We start from the raw sequence: 17,887 nt of genomic DNA on the forward strand, positions 1-17,887 counted from the left end.
TGAAAGCCGTGGATGAAGGCAGTCAGACAGATGCGGTATTTCTTGACTTCCGAACAGCATTTGACTCAGTAGCACACGTACGCTTATTATCGAAAGGACGATCGAATGGAGTGGCAAGCGAAATATGTAACTGGGCTGAGGATTTCTTGGTACCGAGGATACTGTATGGTATATAGGGTGTAGAGTCATCGACAGATCTAAAAGTATGAGATAGGATTCTAGAAAATGGAGTGTCAAGTGGTCAAATCGGAACATTTACGGCATATTCTTCTGTTTGAGTTGATAGAGGTTATAGAGGTTAAAACTGACTGCAAGAAGAAACGGAACGACACATTTTCACAGTACAGCATAGCACAGCATTTTCTTTCTCGCAATCTGTTTACAGAAAACCTGTACACTATTGTTTGAAGTATAAGGAGCGTGCAAAAAGGAAACGAGCCGGAGGCATAATTACAGAAACCAGTACCTGTATGTTAGAAGTATTGACGCTGGCTGTTGAGACATTTGTCCCACTGTGACACAAGGCGGCGAATGGCTGTCTCATGAAATTCCCGGGGCTGCGATGTTAACCAGTTCTGCACGTACAGCTGGACGTCGTCATTCGAGGTGAATCGTTTGCCCCTATGCTGACGTTCGTCTTTGACCAAGATGGCTCCCTTCTGATTCACTTCTGCAGCACGCAAACCTTGACCACCCTTCGCCAAGCGATCAAATCAAAACGACCAACCAATCTCACCCGTGGGGTCATTCTGCTCCACGACAATGCAAAACCTGATAAGGCCAACACAATCGCGGCACTCCTGCAGTAATTCAAATGGTAGACTCTCGGCCATCCTACATATAGTCCGGACCTGTCTCCCTGTGATTACGCTATTTTTGGTCCCCTTAAAAAGGCTCTGAGGGGCAAACGATTCGCCTCGGGCGCCGACGTACAACTGTACGTGCGGTATTGGTTAACATCGCATCCCCGGTAATTTTATGAGACAGCTGTTCACCGCCTTGTGTCACTGTGGGACAAGTGTCTCAACAGGCAGGGTCAATATCTCTAACATACAGGTACTGGTTATGTAATTATGCCTGCGGCACGTTTGTTTTTGAACGCCCCTTATAGTATTTAGCTTTTGTCAAGCTGCATATTTGTTATAGTATTGTGTAAAAATTCAAAGTTTGCCGGTCAAGAATATTTAGAGATTTTTGCTAACAATGTACTCCTGAGATACATGGTCAGTGTCAGCCCAAATGTTTATTGTAGACTCGTGAAAAATTTGAAGAAAATATGTCTGGAAGTTCTCGAGATATTTGGTAACAACTTTAAACGACGACTTGTCTTTATATAGTAAAATGGTTCAAATGGCTCTGAGCACTATGGGACTCAACATCTTAGGTCATAAGTCCCCTAGAACTTAGAACTACTTAAACCTAACTAACCTAAGGACATCACACACACCCATGCCCGAGGCAGGATTCGAACCTGCGACCGTAGCAGTCCCGCGGTTCCGGACTGCAGCGCCAGAACCGCTAGACCACCGCTTTCTGTGAATAGTTTCTTTTATTAAGCCAGTAAGTCTGAAGCAATTCACTCACGCTTCACTTTATACGAAATCTGAATGATAACATCCATTTGCGGTGCTAATGTAAACGCCCGCGGACAGCAGTTTCAAAGAATTTAGAAAATACCTTGGCAGCTCAGACGCATCGTTGTGTGTTATACACACTTATTCAAAACTTAATAACTATTTCGTTACCTCTTTCTTTTTGCGTGCTGTGGGGACTAGTGTCAGATACGTCTAGAGGGTTGTACGGTAACCCTAGAAAGCATACTTAGTAATCTGCGGCGATATCGAGAAACATATAGTAATTTCGCATGGCACCTTGCACTTGGAAGTGTTCACGATGAATTGCGATGTTGAACATTATCTTCATGTAAGTACCATCGATAGCAGAAGCAGTGGTCTATATATCAGTTGACTGGGAAGGAGGCAGGTCAGTTTCCCAACATAGCTTTTAAAGCCACCCATAGGATACTGGAAGCTTTTACGCATTCGTCAAGCGTCAAACCTCTTACGAAACCAAGCGAGCGCGCTGGTCGCGCGGTGAGATAAGCCATCAGGAATCCCGGCAGCTTTACATGCTCCGTGTGTAAAGTTGTACAAAGCTTCGGCATGCGGAGAGGAATTTGATGTCGTTCTGTTCCACACATAGTGGGTGGGCACAGCTCGGTGATGATACACCCATCTTCGTTGGCACTTGTACGCCTAGGTATTCGACGTGCTCTGCACTGCACGCCTCAGATCATCTGCTTGGCTTACTGGTAGAAACATCAGTGCGCTCTGTGCAGTGTAATCTGTCTTAGGAAAACGCACTTTACCGATGACGATTCCTTGTCAGTGAACGGATCCACGGTATCTTCCCACCACTTACACAAATTCTTCGAATTTTACGTCTGTGTTAAGGTAATGACAGTCGTTCCCTCCCACATTATGTAAATACGTTTCTCTTTTTTTTTTTAAAGGATTGTGTCATCGTTTTTTAGCTCAGAAAATGCCACTCTCCGTTATTAAAACTTTTTTTGTCTCCAGTTAACAAACATAAGATTTTTCTGGTGCATCTGTTCCGTCGTACAAGCTTTGTTTATAATCTGCCAGAACCGTTGTTTCATGATGTTTTGCGTTAACTGGATGTTCTGTAGATTCTTAGTAGATTATTATACAAATTGTAAATGGAGAAACACACGACACTTGTGAGTCTAATATTCTGCAATATTTGTTATTCAACTAACCCGGTTATGCTTGTGGCTCTGAATTTTGTGACAACAAAGATTTTAAACTAATGGTAAGAGCATCGAAAGAATCTCGCAGTTGACTGTCGAAGATGACAGACAATAACGTTGGACATCAGACTAAAGTGGGAAGTTTTAGTTCACATATTTATCGAAATGATTGAGGCATTGGTATAGGAAAGCATTTAAGTCATAAAAACGTAATTGTACACGAGAAGCAAATATCGTTCGTGAGCCTGTTAAATATGACATTGACATTGACATTGACATTGACATTGAAATTGACATTTTGCTACAAGTTTGTACAAATAAAATTCAAACTATGGACCACAAGTAATATGAATAAGGGAACAAGCGTGTCATGTGGACAGTACAAATAAAACATTGTACAAAGAAATTGTAATACACTTGCTATGTGGAGAGAAAATTGTCTATAAAATTTATGTTAGTTTGGATACAAAAATTCAAGCATTGCCGTTAAATCTGTCCGTTTTAGGTTCACTAATCGATGGTCTGGTCTAGGACAATAGATTTTTTAAAAAAATATCGGAATTCCGATATTTACATATAAAAAGTATCAATACCTGCCCTCGATATATTGAAAAATGTATCGATATATCGTTAAACCAACAAAAATATTTAAGTACCGGACTACAAAAATATCGGATGCATATTGTAGGTATACTGCCGGTTTTAGTGCTAGATATTTGAGTACAGATTTATTATTAGATACTCCAATGGTAACTACTTGTAAGTAACACAATAAAAGGTGTCCGATAGGTCCGTCGTTCAGTTTCGTCATATGTCGGATTTGTCCGTAAACTTCATGTCGACCTCCTTGTTTTTTTTTTTTTTCATCTCTGTAAACGCCAGCGACCTAGCAGTTATAGTGTCAAAATTACGTGGTAAAGTTAAACATTGCAGTTTCTGCTGGTAGCGCCGATTACGTCAGCAGTTACCCTGACACGTCTCCGCCCATCGCAAAGACCAATCTTGTCATTCTGTCATTTAGATATTTGTTCATCATTTTCAGCAACTGTTTTCGAAGAACGCCGATGTGAAGAAATAGCACACTATCTGCGTTAAAAATTGCTTTTTAACGCAACTGGTGTGCTCAAATACATCCCCCCCCCTTTCACTCGGATTATATTGTAAAAATATCGGCCCTCGATATTGCTATTTTGATATCGATATATCAAGTAAATTCATATCGCTGTTGCATATCGTTGCCTCTAGAAGGAGGTATCTATATATCGATATTTTATCAGCTTCCTTAGTCTGGTCTCGACTGGTGGAAGAGGTCCCACATCAATAGTGGCATCCAAGGAATGTCCTTCCTTGGTAATCTTGATCTCTTTCCAAGTTTACGTCTTGTGGAATGTAAGACGTATTTTTATGAAGTGAAAATCAGCCTTTGATAACCCGATCCAAGAAACGGTTCTAATTTCCAGAGTGTTTGTATTCAGGTATTCGTCACTTGTCCTTGTCACATCAAGGAAATCTTCGTCCTCCATGGAAATAAAATTGAAGAGTTGTGCATGCTGCGCATCTCATATAATATCCACAATTGCTTACGGCATCATTCTCTTACCCACTTCATTTCTTTTCTCAATTATGTCAAAATCTGTTACAGGACACGTAAGTGTGTTCATACACTAGAAATTTCAAGTCAGTTATTTCGAAGAAGTTATTAGCTACAACCCAGATAAGTGCCATAAGAACCACGCTTTTTTTGTTTTGTCTTGCTCTGTTAGTAACACCAAATCTGCAGGGCTTTTTTTACGAGTAAATCCCAGTGATATAATTACTTTTAGTAGATACGATCCGCCTTCATTCCCACCACATCCTTCAGTGCCCTTGTCCCACAAACACATGTAACTTTGTCCTGTGTCACCAACATGCAAGCCTAGATTTTAGTTCGACAACTGTATGCTATAAAACATGTTAGAATGGGTCAGCGCTGGTGGGAATATCATCTGCTGCATGTTCGTAGAAAGTTAGCAGTTGGTAATCGAAGGCATTCGAGATTGAGGTTTGTCAGAATCAAATGTTTTGTGGCTTTTTCTGTTTCTCGTAGATGTAGTTCTCTTTACCTGTCAAAACCAACTTCTCAGGTCCCACAGCCAGTTTTACTTTGTCTGTCAGTTGATTAAAAATTGCGCAGGTTTCCGAACGGGGACTGTGACATAAATGTTTCTTGAAGTGTTTTGTCAGACCTCTCCAATAGAACCGAAGGTCAATATTCTTTACGGGATGAGCTATCTTAAACGCGTGCTACATCCTGTCGTTGTTTAAGTCCGGATTTAAGAATAAGTTAGTAGAACTTGTGGCTTGTATAATGACTCGGAGGCTTTGATACACCATATCCCCTGTCTTCTCTTTCTGTATGACGATGCTAACGCGGTTGCCAGAAAGTCCCAAAATATTTTTAAATGCTTGTCGTAGATGAATTATAGTTGAACCTGTCTTCTAAAGGGTTGAGATTTGGGCTCGTCTTTACGCGTCCATCTCCTTTTTACTTCGGAGAGATCTGTTAACCCAAAAATAAATTTCGCTTGATTGTCCAAATTTATTTCCAAAACTCAGGTACAGTCTTTCAGCTTCTGTGACGTCTCGGCACTTGTAGCGGCTCTTAAAGGTAACCAGACAAAACGTAACCAAAAATAATAACGTTTTTTCCGAGGAGCAACAGGTATGTAACCACAAATAACGATCACAAGTTCCTACTTACCAGATTGAAGGAAATCACTTTAGGTGGGATCCTGCCTACTTACAGTAAGTCTAGTCGCTAAATCACTCTGACGGCAACACCGAGCAAGTTAAGACTGTTGAGGACGTGACAGCAAAGATTACACTAAATCAAAATTTGATGTGCACTTACTAGGGTCAATGTGTCAAAGCAGAAACTAAACCCTTTCATCTAGCGACTTACTGGCATGGGTTCATGCTCTCTTATCCGTGAAAAAACTGATTTTCGGTTTTTTGTGACTTAAATGCTTCGTCACACCAATACCTCAATTGTTCTCACTGTAGTCGTGTATGGAACTTTAATAATTATCATAATTACCGTTTTTGACTGCCATTTACAGACTCTTTGGATGAGCAAACGTTGTTTAGCTACCGGGGGCATTATACAGTAAACAAACGGAACCACAAGGAAAATGCAACAACGGTCATTCAGTCAACCATTTTCAGTTAACGAGTTGTATTTGTGCCTAGTCTTCCATTGTGTACATTATACTCACACAAAGGTTCAACTGAAGTCAGTTCACGAAATGACCGGTGTGCGTTTTCCTTGTTTCCATTTGTTTACTGTACTACTTCTACAACTAGCTGTTAGGGATCTGCGTCTTACATTCTACGGCTCACTTGGCCTATTTTCCGTCTGAGAGGAGAGCACTGGTTGTTTTCGCGCTCTGAATTGCCTGGCTCCGTCTTTGAGCTCGCTGACAATGGTTTCCGTTTCTTTGGTTTTCTGCGCCGTTAACTCTTAGTAACAGACAGCGCTCTCTTTGGCATTTAAGTCAGTATGCCATAGTAGAAGCTCATCTAAGTTACAAGAAATAAAACCTTCTGTAAGGTCCGTAACAACTTTTCCCACACTTTACCAGCTCTGATGAAACTATTCGTCACTGACGATAAAGCTGTTGACAATAAGTATAATGAATAAAATAAAAAAGGCACTGAAAAGTCTAGTTTAAAGACGCACTTCATAATAAAAAAACTGCTTAACCGAAACAAGTTTTATGACGAGACATGATCTCGACTAGGAAAACTATCGCATAAAATTTGGCCCTGCGTAGTTATTCTGGTTTGACTGAAAAGTATTTTCCATTTTATGTCAGCAATTTCATAGTACCGGAAGCTGCTCGTCAAGCAGTTTTCGAGCCTTAATATTTCGTAAAGCGGTTAACTGTCGTGTAGTACTAAATGTTACAGGGTATAAACTTCCTTGTTCTTTGTATTTGCTGAAATATCTATAGGCTATATTGTTAAGCAGATCGGTTAACCACTTCTTGTCCGCGCAACACTTCCAGATTCCCTACGTTTTCAAATGGAATAAAACTGAACTATTCAAAATATGTGCCAAAGCATGCGCTGAAGAGGAATTTCGCACTATTTCATCACGCCCAACTCGTCATTGCTGGTTCAGGTAGTTATCATTTTGAAGCTTGTATCTAAGTCAAATGTACTTTGTTCTCTGAAGCATTTTCTATGCTGAGAGACGAGGTGCACGGACATTAACACCAGTTTTCTGGCCAGCATAGCTGCGAAGAAAGTCTATCTTATTGTTTCAGAGTTTGTTATATTCGCGTTGCATTGCTGCCCCTTTGTGACGACAAAAAACATGCTGCTGTTACTGTTCTTTTTTTACCACCACCTCTATTTTCTCTTATACTGTCCTTGCGTATGGAATGTCGTTTTCGTTCTGCGACTGGATTTCCTGTCAGAAAGTTTGGTTTGTAGTAACTGACTAAAAGTCATCTATTCAAACGGAAGTCATATCTGGAATCTCTGCTGTTCTTATTCTATATGGCCGCTTTAGGAGACAGTCAGAGCAGCCCTCGTAGATTGTTTGCAGATGATTCCGTTTTTTACCGTCTAGTAAAGTTACCAGAAGATCGAAACGAATTGCAAAGTGATGTAGACAAGATATCTGTATGGTGCAAAAGTGGCAGTTGACTTTAAAAATAAGAAGTTTGAGGTTCACCACATGAGTACTAAAGGAATTCCGTTAAATTACGGTCACACGTTACGTAAAACATTTAAAGATTCTAGAGTCAACTAGGTAACTAGGGAGTGCAATAATGTACATGTTAAACTGACCATTACACAGCAAATGTTGTGGGGAAGGCGAACCAAAGATTGCGTTTTACAGGCAGAACACTTAAAAGTGCAACAAGTCTACTAAAGAGTTTACGGTGTCTGTATAGTTCGATAAAATTTCCGAAGGAACATTGCATGGAACTCTATACAGACTTCAAAGTACAGGAGACAGCCCCACTATATTTCGTGCCAAAGCAAGGCAAACTGAGGCCAAAGCAAGGCAAACTGAGAATAAAATAATGCCTCTCCCTGAGCAGGAATCACACGATTTATGCGGAAGCACTATGGGACGTTGACACTGGGAGCCGGTCCAGGATAGCGTGCTCGGATAGCCGAAGCGAGGCGTCCGCTCGCGTAAAGCGGGAAACCCGGGTTCGAGTCCTGGTCTGGCGGAGATTTTCTTATTTTACTAGTAGCCGGCCGCGGTGGCCTAGGGGTTCTAGGCGATCAGTCAGGAATCGCGCGACTGCTACGGTCGCAGGTTCGAATCCTGCCTCGGGCATGGATGTGTGTGATGTCCTTAGGTTAGTTAGGTTTAAGTAGTTCTAAGTTCTAGGGGACTGATGACAACAGATGTTAAGTCCCATAGTGCTCAGAGCCATTTGAACCATTTTGAACTAGTAAATTGTATAGCTGTCGTACGATCGGATTCGCAATTTGCGAATGTATTTCATAGTATTACATCAGTATTAAGCGAGATGGGATGCAAGTCAGAAACAAAACCTTTTAACGTTCCGGCAGGATTTTTTCACAGAATTTCAGTCACCGTCTTTCTCCCCTGAATTCTGAAATATTTTAACGACTCATATCTACATAAGGAAAAATGACCATCGTAAAAAAGTATCAGAGCTAGTGCGTAAAGTTTTGTGTGTTCGCTTTTCCCATGTGCTATTCGAGAGTGGGCCGGTCAAGTAGTAGTCAGATAGTGATTCTATGAACACTGTCAAACAGTAAAGTGTGAACTGCGGAGTAAACATGTTTGCATAACGTCACCCGATTCCATTAATTTCACATCAGTTGCATAGGCCTATAGTAAAGAATCGCTGCCGACCGAGGTCACGGATAAGCTTAAGGCACTGGTCTCGCATTTCGAAGGACGGAAATCTAATGCCTGTAAGCTGGAGATGGTTTGTCCGGGAATTTTAATCTGCGAACAGATTAATGCCTCTTCAGTCATCTGCACATTAAAAAGGGAAGAAGTATCCATCCTAACTGGTGTTAATAATTGTAACCTCGTGGCGAGAACTGTAATGTCTTTGGTATCTACCGAACAAGGTGGCGCAGCGGTTAAGACACTCGACTGGCATTTGGCTGGATAAAGGCTGGCCACCTTGATTTAGACTTTGCCTGGTTACGTCAAATAGATCTACGTCTACATCCAAACTCTGCTAACCACTGTGAAGTGCATGGCAGAGGGTACTTCTCATAGTACCATTTACGAGTGTTTCTTACTGTTCCACTCCCGCGCGGAGCCCGGGAAGAATAACTATTTAACTTCCCTGTGCGACTGTAATTAGTCTAACCTTGCCTTCGTGCTCCCTACGGGAACGGAACATAGAAGGCTGTAATATACGAGTACTCCTATGTACATTGGCTCTGAGCACTATGGGACTTAACTTCTGAGGTCATCAGTCCTCTAGAGCTCAGAACTACTTAACCCTAACTAACCTAAGGACATCACACACATCCATGCCCGAGGCAGGATTCGAACCTGCGGCCGTAGCCGTCGCGTGGTTCCAGACTGTAGCGCCTAGAACCGCTCGGCCACCCCGGTCGGCTCCTATGTAAATTCCTCAGTAATTAGTGGTTGATTTTATTAGGTATATGACTTGTAAATAGAAATGCAGGTGGGAGTCGTCGTGCATAAGTCATTTGATTTTTGTAGCATTTCAGGAAACAATTAAATACTTCCTATATTGCCTCAATGTTTTTAGACCTACGAGCTGCACGTTATGTTCTTTTTCAAAGCAACTTCCAACAGGTTTTTGTGCCGCTCCGAAAGAGGAAGACCCTCAGTGTTAAAGTGTCACGGAAACTGCCATCGCACATGGTTAGAGCCTCAATGTGTACTGATTTCGGCACACCTACCAGAGCCTCATAAGGGCAGATCTAGAGTATGTTGCTACGTTGTGGAAGATAGGGCAAGACACATGTGACGGGAAGCTGCAGCAAGAAAGCGGCGTACAAATTTGTCGCCAAAGCAATGTATGTTCAAATAGTGTCTGAAATAAAAAAAAAAATCTTAATCTGTAGGGTAATAGCACTGCTTTTGAAATTTTGAAAAAATAATAAAATGATAGACGTTTGAAGCAAACGTAATAACTAATGAATAAGTGAACATTAAAGAAATTAGCGTGTTACTGCAATTCAGGGAAATTTTAGAAACATATGTTCATTAGTGTGCCCGCAGTCTATTCCGTCAGCATGAGATACCGCGTATTTCGGATGGTGGGGGGCTTAATGATGACTGACATTTTATAAAAAATCGGAAAATGTTGCCCAAGAACTAGTAAATAATGCACAAAAGAGATTTAAGTTGATTGTTTCATTAGTTTATTTCTGAAAATTGAAAATCGCTAATTTTATAGGCTGGCTGAGTAGAATGGATCCTTCATGTGTTACCACGTTGGCTGGATCATTGTGTGTTTCTTGTAAGTGATGAGCCAGCTACATTTTACTATATAATTATTATAGCTTTTCTCTTGTATTACTCGTATTTTAATTGCCAATTTTACAACGTCCGACCAGTTTACGCTATCTGCAAGGATGTGAGGTAGTGTAATTGTTCAGGTGTCTGTGAGTGATGTTGGGGGAGAGTGAGTGAAATTTTGCAAGATTTAATCCTACTTGTTTTATGACATTTTAGATATTTCAGCCATCTTTCCTACTAATTTTTATAGGGCGCTGATACTGTCGCCGTCTCGCCATTGCGTAACCATAAAACACACACACAGAGACACACATTAACACACTTTTTGTTATATTAAAATGTTTTGTGTTGCTGGCCCCTAGGCAGCAGCCTAGACACCCTGCGCACTAAATGTAGTAGTAGTAGTAGTAGTAGTAGTAGTAGTAGTTGGGTAGTTGTGGCTTCTGAGGCACAGAGTGGTGACGGCAGCTGCGGCTGTTGCAGGCGGGACGGGTCGGCAGAACGGCGGGCCGGCGCGCACTGCCAGCCTGGGGACCGGAGGCGGGGGCGGCGGGGGCGGCGTGCGCACTCCGCCCCTCGAGCGCAAGAGCAAGCTGTCGGCGCTCGTGCGCGTCTTCAAGCCCTGGAAGTGGAAGCGCAAGAAGAAGTCCGACAAGTTCGAGGCCGCCTCTCGCTGTGAGTAACGTCACTGACCATCACTAAGGGGGCGTTTGGGCATGTCGTTTATGTTGTAATGGATTTGTCATACTACCCACCTCAAGGAGTTAATTTCTGTCGCTTTCATTTGTTGACTGCATTAATTACAAATAATATGCGCAAATGCCTCAAACTGACATCAGGCAGCCTAAATACAGCAGTGCACACATGAATTACGCAAACCTGCGTTTTTAGAACTGTTATTACGTGATTTTTCAAAAACAGATGTTCTAAACACTATCTGTAATGCTGATCCTGAAAATTACTTCAATTTTGTTCAGTTTCCCTAATTTTGAAAAGGAGCAGGTTAAAACAGCGACATCTATGATTAAAAGTTACCATCTTTATCGTGAGTTGCAGCTGACGAATGGTCGTTGCAAGGTTGGACGATGAGTAGAATACGGCAAAGTCCTCCAAAAACAATCAACGTCGAATGGAAAAATTTAATTGCGGATATAATAAAACAGTTGATGCCAATAGCGAACAGTCTCTTGTCAGAATCAGTCTGAAACAGCACCTCCGATCCGACATCTGAAAAAATCTCCTGGAAAGGATGGACCATATGAATGGTGGTGGTAGGCGCATCCTCGCGAGCCCCATGTGCGCGTGTACGATGTGATGCCTCAAAGTAGTGTGGTGTTCCCTCTCAGGATCGAAGAAGGTGCGTACGAGTTGTATGAAAGATTGTTGTATTTCCGCCTTCTGCAGGGTCAGTTGTCGGCGATAGAACTGTAGCTCCGAAACCCACACTGACAGCGACTAAGTAGTTCCCGCGATTTAGAACCTAAATCAGATGCTGGTTGATCATTCGTTCTACCGTGTTTCCGGATCAGGTAGTGAGAGCCACATTACGGTAACCACTGCACAACGCGCGGGCGTTCCTTTGTTTCAGAAAGAGTACTGAAATCGCCTCCTTCCGCGAATCTGGAAATTCCCTAGTCAACCACATTTTATGAAAAAGGGTTAGGAGAACTTCCTTTGCGACCTGGTCAATCTACTGTATCATATACTGGCTTCGACCTTTACATGGTGCTGTCGACTTGACCCAAGACAATGCAAAATCAAGCTCTCACATAGAAAAGTTGCAGTTGTAGTCCTCGGTATTATTGGAATGGAAATTCCAATCACCATTCTCCAATAGTGGCGGCGGAAAACTGAATCCTGGTTTTCAGTGATAGAGCTAAAGTACTCTGCCATTGCCTGTGTGATGTCTCCAGATGTAGACTGCCTCAGTACGGTAGTAATAGGTGCTCTCACAGATTTGGCAGATATCCTTCTTAATGCTTCTTCTCATACCTAATAATAATAAAAACAGTAGAAAGTCATTAGGACCTCCAAAATTTGTAAAACTTAGTGTTTGCATGTACAACAGTATTTTTAGAGATACTCCACAATTCTAATGAAGATATCAAAGTGGCTCTAGTTTTAGGGATCCGTACAGAAATTGGAAAAAACGGAACCATTATAGGATCACTTCGTTGTCTGTATGCTGTCCGACTGTTAAAAATGCCTTTTCTGAGGAACGGGTAGACGTATCAAATAGAAATTTATATCACATACTGAGGTCTATGGTCCCTTGGTGGCTTGTAAAATGTAAGTTCTAAGTCAATACACTTAAAAGATACAGCCATTTATGTCATATCTTTTGATACTAGCAAACTCACTCATCAAACCTACTTCCCGTTGACCTACATTCATCAAATTTGAAACAACAAAGGTTTCGTAGTAAAACTAAAAGAAGAAAATAGAAAATTGTTAATTTATGCTTATATCGCACGAAAAACATTTCTTTCGTTCATTTATTGTCCCACTTCAAATTTAAAAGTAAAACATTCTCGAAAGTCTTGGAATTTCCGCGACCAATATCTTGCCAGTATCAATCCCCGATTCCGGGGATGGATGAACTGTCTGTATAGATAATGATATTTGTACGGAATCCTCAGAGATAAGACCGTATTCATCCACGTATCAGGGTCTCCGCGAACCCGGACTAATGAATAAGCTACTACAATGATCCCAGAGACTTGTTACGGGGTCAGTGTGTGTACCTGTATTTATACTATTCTCCTGAACGTAATCATCTGCCTTTTGAGAAGGAAGATCATGTGTCAATCGGAGACTGAATGGTTTCACGTACAACAAACCAAGGCTCATAGGCTTAACACTACCGTACTGGGAAACAAATTACCACCCATTCAGATGGAAAAAGTGGTAGCCCAAACAAAACTGAGAATAGAGCACTGCTTCTTAGCGCATGGCTAAATGCTACAGAGAAAGAAACTAAAAGTTGTCGGTGCTTGTACGTATTATTGTAAATACGCCAAAATGTCACTAAATGCATTTTGTATACTGACGAGACCGAATTCCTGCGTTTGACAGGGAATACGGCTTGAATTGTACCTATTAGCGAGCCTAGTGAGATGGAAATTTTAGTTCTGTGTAGTGTCATGACTTCTTCCTAAATTGGAGCTGAGATGTTTCAGTGTTTTATCAATGTTTCGTTCTTTTCTTCCTAGCGGTAATCCAGCGACTGCGACTGAAATCTAAATTGTGTTCTTAAGGCTTTCATTGTATCCTAGCTACTCCTCCTTCGCGAATCTAGGTTTACTAAATACTCCACAAGCCACTGTACAGTGCATGGCGGAGGGTACATCTTATCAACTTTAGCAGTTTTCCTTCGTGTTCCGTTCGCGTAACAAGCGAGGAAAAAAGTGACTATCTAAATACCTCAGTACTCACCCTAACCCCTCCTCATCTTTTTTTTATGATCCCTACGCGAGATGTACAGTGGTAACAGCTTAGTAGTCACACTGTCGTCTTCGAATACAGGTTTTAGAGAGAAGTACGTCGTCTTTGTTCCAAGGGTTCCAATTTAAGTTTTCTGTTAAATTTTCGTATGGTCTATATCGACCCAAGCAGCGCGTTTCTTACTTCTTTCGAAGCCTGTTACCGTGCCTGCTTGACAAGAACTCCAAAGACTGAAACAGTTATCTGCAATTGGTCCCAATTGCGTCTTGTATGCGATTTCCTTTACAGATGCACCACACACTGCCAGTACCCTTCCACCAAATCTGTCCTCCATTCGCTTGTCCTAGTGATTTTACAAGAACGTTCCATTTCACGTCACCTCTTAGTACCAACCCCAAGCCCGCCTCCGTAACTGAGTGGTAGCATGGCTGACTGCCATGCAGGGGAGCCGTGTTCGATTCCCGGCTACATTTATTCATTTCACTACCTTCAAATCTTCATACGATGTGACGTGCTCAAAATGTTTTTTTAATGTATTGACTCTCGGGGAGTGTCCATACAACCGTCTAAATAGTGTAATGTCAGTTATGAGGACACGAATGTAAGGATACCACAACACCCAGTCGCCGAGTGGAGAAAATCTCCGACCCGGCCGACAATCGAACCAGAGCTTCTTCGAGTAGCAATCTTTCGCGCTGGATGCGCGTCCTCAAAATGTTCATTATTAATCTTGTACGAGGGGCGTTTGAAAAGTCCGTGCAAAGTCCGAGAGGTGGCGCCACCGGCGCGTATCGAGGTCATGTTTAGTTATTAGCATCTTTGGAAAGAACGCACACCTAGTTTCAGCCATATTGGTCTATTTCTTTGTGTCTGGCATTCGTGTGAGTCAAGGATATCGAGTGATTGTCAAAAAATGGACGAAAAAGAATTTCGTGTGGTGATTAAACATTACTTTATGAAAGGCAAAACGCCTCAGTACACTAAAGAGAAGCTTGATAAACATTACCGTGACTCTGAACCTTCGATTAGAACAGTTTATAAGTGGTTTCAAAATTTTTGGAGTCTGCGTATGGGCACAAGTGATGCTGAACGTTCTGGACGCCCTGTGGGGGTTACGACTCCAGAAATCATTGATAAAATCCGTGATATGGTGATGGATGACAGAAGAGTTAAGGTGCGTGAGATTGCTAGTGCTGTGGACACCTCGAATGAACAGATACATAACATTTTGCATAAACATTTGGACATGAAAAAGCTATCCGCAAGATGGGTTTCGCGATTGCTCACTCTTGGCCAAAAACGGAATCGTGGTAAGTGTTGCAAGAATGGTTTGCAGCTTGTGGATGAAACATGGATACATTACTATACTCCTGAGACCGAACAAGAATCTAAACAATGGGTTACCGAGGGAGAATCTGCACCAAAAAAGGCGAAGACCATTCCTTCGGCCGGAAAGGTGATGGAGACTATCTTTTGGGATTCGCAAGGGATAATCCTCATCGATTGTCTGGAAAAGGGTAAAGCTGTTACACGTGAACATTATTCATCGTTATTGGACCGTTTGAAAACCGAGCTAAAAAAAAAAAAAAAACGCCGGCGACTGGACCGTAAAAAGTCCTTTTCCATCACGACAGTGCACCAGCACACACCTCAGCAGTTGTGGTCGCGAAATTAATGGAAATAGGATTCCAACTCGTTTTACATCCCCCCCCCCCCACCCCTATTCTCCAGACTTGCTCCCTCGGACTACTATTTGTTCTCCAATTTGAAGAAATGGCTGGCGGGACAAAGATTTTATTCAAACGAGGAGGTGATTGCAGCAACTAATAGCTATTTTGCAGACTTGGACAATTCCTATTATTCGGAAGGGATCGACAAATTAGAACAGCGTTGGACGAAGTGTATAAGTCTAAAAGGAGACTATGTCAAAAAATAAAAAAGGTTTACCCCAAACACGTAAGTAGTTTTTATTTTTGCACGGACTTTTCAAACGCCCCTCGTAAATAGGTACTACACTGTTCTTTGTTTTTGTTACAGGCGTTATCTTACATTTATCCACTTTAAAGGCGCTTCCGTTCATGACACCAAGTGGAAGTCTTAGCCAAGTCTCTCTGCGATTACACAGCTGCATCGGAAGCAAGACTTTTATAGTGCTGCTGATCCTTTCTGATATTTTGAATGAACTTGATTCTGGGACTTAAAAAACGTTATTTCTCGGCTCCTTAATATCTTTTAGAGAAATCGTCTCTCTTTAAGCAAGAAATGATAGGGCGGGTGTTATTTTCTATACATAAATGATCTAGTGGACAGGGTGAGCAGCAACCTGCGGCTGTTCACTGATGGTGTGGTGTACGTGAAGCTGTCGTCGTTGAGTGACTGTAGGAGGGTACAGGATGACTTAGGCAAAATTTCTAGTCGGTGTGATGAATGTAGAAAAATGTAAGTTAATGTGAGTGGGAAGGAAAAACAATCCCATAATCTTCGAATAAAGCGTCAGCAGTGTGCTGCTTGACACAGTAACTGCGGTTAAAAATCCAGGCGAAACACTGCAAAGTGATATGAAATGAAATAAGTTCGCCATGTCGGTAGTAGGGAAGGGAGATGGCCGACTTCGGTTTGTTGGGGTAATTTTAGGAAAGTTTGGTTCATCTGTAAAGGAGAATCCGGGTAGAACGGTAGTGCGACCTATTCTCGAGTACTGCTCGAGTGGTTGAGATCCGCACCAGGTCGGATTAAAGGAAGGCATCGAAGCAATTCAGAGGCGGGATGCTAGATTTGTTACTGGTAGATTCAGTCAGCACACATATATTACGGAGATGTTTCGGGAAGTTAAATGGGAATTCCTGATGGGAAGGCGACGCTGTTTTCGAGGAACGCTACTGAGAACGTTTAGAGAACCGGCGTTTGGAGCTGGCTGCAGAACGATTCTCTTGCCACCTACGTATATTTCACGTATGGACCACGAAGATAAAGTAAGATCAGATAAGGGAGACTAGGGCTCCAGCGGACACACAGAGGCACCCGTTTCTCCCCGCCTGTATTTGCGAGTGGAACAGGAAAGGAAGTGACTAGCAGTGGTGCAGACTCACTCCGTCACGCATCGTACGATGGATGTTGATGCAGAACGCAGAAGAAAAAGTTGCTGAGTGGCCAGAAACAACGAAACAACTAAAGTTTTTGTGTTTGGATGAACGCCTTGTGGGTATGTGAGAGCTTCATACCTGTGTCCCACCTGTTATTGTAGGTTACCTTTCATTGCAGTGGCTTACGTCTACTACTTGTTCAGTGTTAGCAACAGCTCTTTGTTTATCACTGCCATCGCCACCGCCCGCATTTCCACGCGATAAGGTCGCCATAAACCTTGTCTTACTGTTAGATGGAGGGAGTAGTGGGAAGAGATAGCAGTTGTGCATTATTGTTGGTAATTTATTTTTGCTTTGTTTCTCGGTATCAGCGAATAAGATGAAAGGTGAAGGCCTCACATGGGTTTGCTTTCGCGATTCCAGGCGACGATTGCCGTAGATACTGCCACTGACAGTGGCTTTCCATGATAACGTGTTGGAAACTTGAAATGTGTTGTCGATCGTTGGCTGTACTCTGATGATTTTCTTCGAGGAAGTATTTCAGTAGAAAATGATGAATAGTGTTTGATTCGCGCGTAGGCTTAAAGTGTTAATGTCACGTCCGAGGTATCGGCTGTTTATCGGACGTGTACCGCCGAGTCTTCATTCTAGTTATAGTTTACTACCAATGTTTTAGATATGGCTGAATCTCGACACTAAGATGCATTCTATTGTTCTGCAAATACTAGTTTTTGATGTTACTTTAGTTGTCTTCAAGTTGTTACAATTCGTCAGTGCGATTACAAATTGGCATTCAGATGATCTGACGTAACTGTTCATTAAATGGACTCTTAATCTCACTCTTATGTTCGAGGCTTTATTTTTATCTAGGTAGATTCCCTAACTGTTCCAATAACTATGAATCAGATTGCGTGTACTTTACTATGTTAGCACGTAGTATTTCCTTCTGATATGTCACACATCAGTTTAGGAAACAGAAGCTCTCAGAGAGATGAAGTAGAATTTTCGCAAAGTTTTAGGAGTCTTCAAAATGATGTCGATTTTGTACAAGTTATGATGCAGGGATTGCAACTGACCCGGACGTGTTCTGTCTTCTCCAGCAAT

General features: G+C 42.0%; 1 protein-coding gene across 1 annotated transcript in view; it reads left to right on the forward strand.

The window, feature by feature from the left end:
* LOC126092374 (uncharacterized) overlaps positions 1–17,887 on the forward strand; it is a 422,634-nt gene that overhangs the window by 314,498 nt on the left and 90,249 nt on the right. Inside the window, exon 2 of the mRNA XM_049907969.1 lies at positions 10,740–10,931. Coding sequence (XP_049763926.1) covers positions 10,740–10,931 — 192 coding nt within the window. The remainder of the gene's footprint in view (positions 1–10,739; positions 10,932–17,887) is intronic.

This window comes from Schistocerca cancellata, chromosome 1 (genome assembly GCF_023864275.1).
Source record: "Schistocerca cancellata isolate TAMUIC-IGC-003103 chromosome 1, iqSchCanc2.1, whole genome shotgun sequence".
Taxonomy (NCBI): Eukaryota; Metazoa; Arthropoda; class Insecta; order Orthoptera; family Acrididae; genus Schistocerca; species Schistocerca cancellata.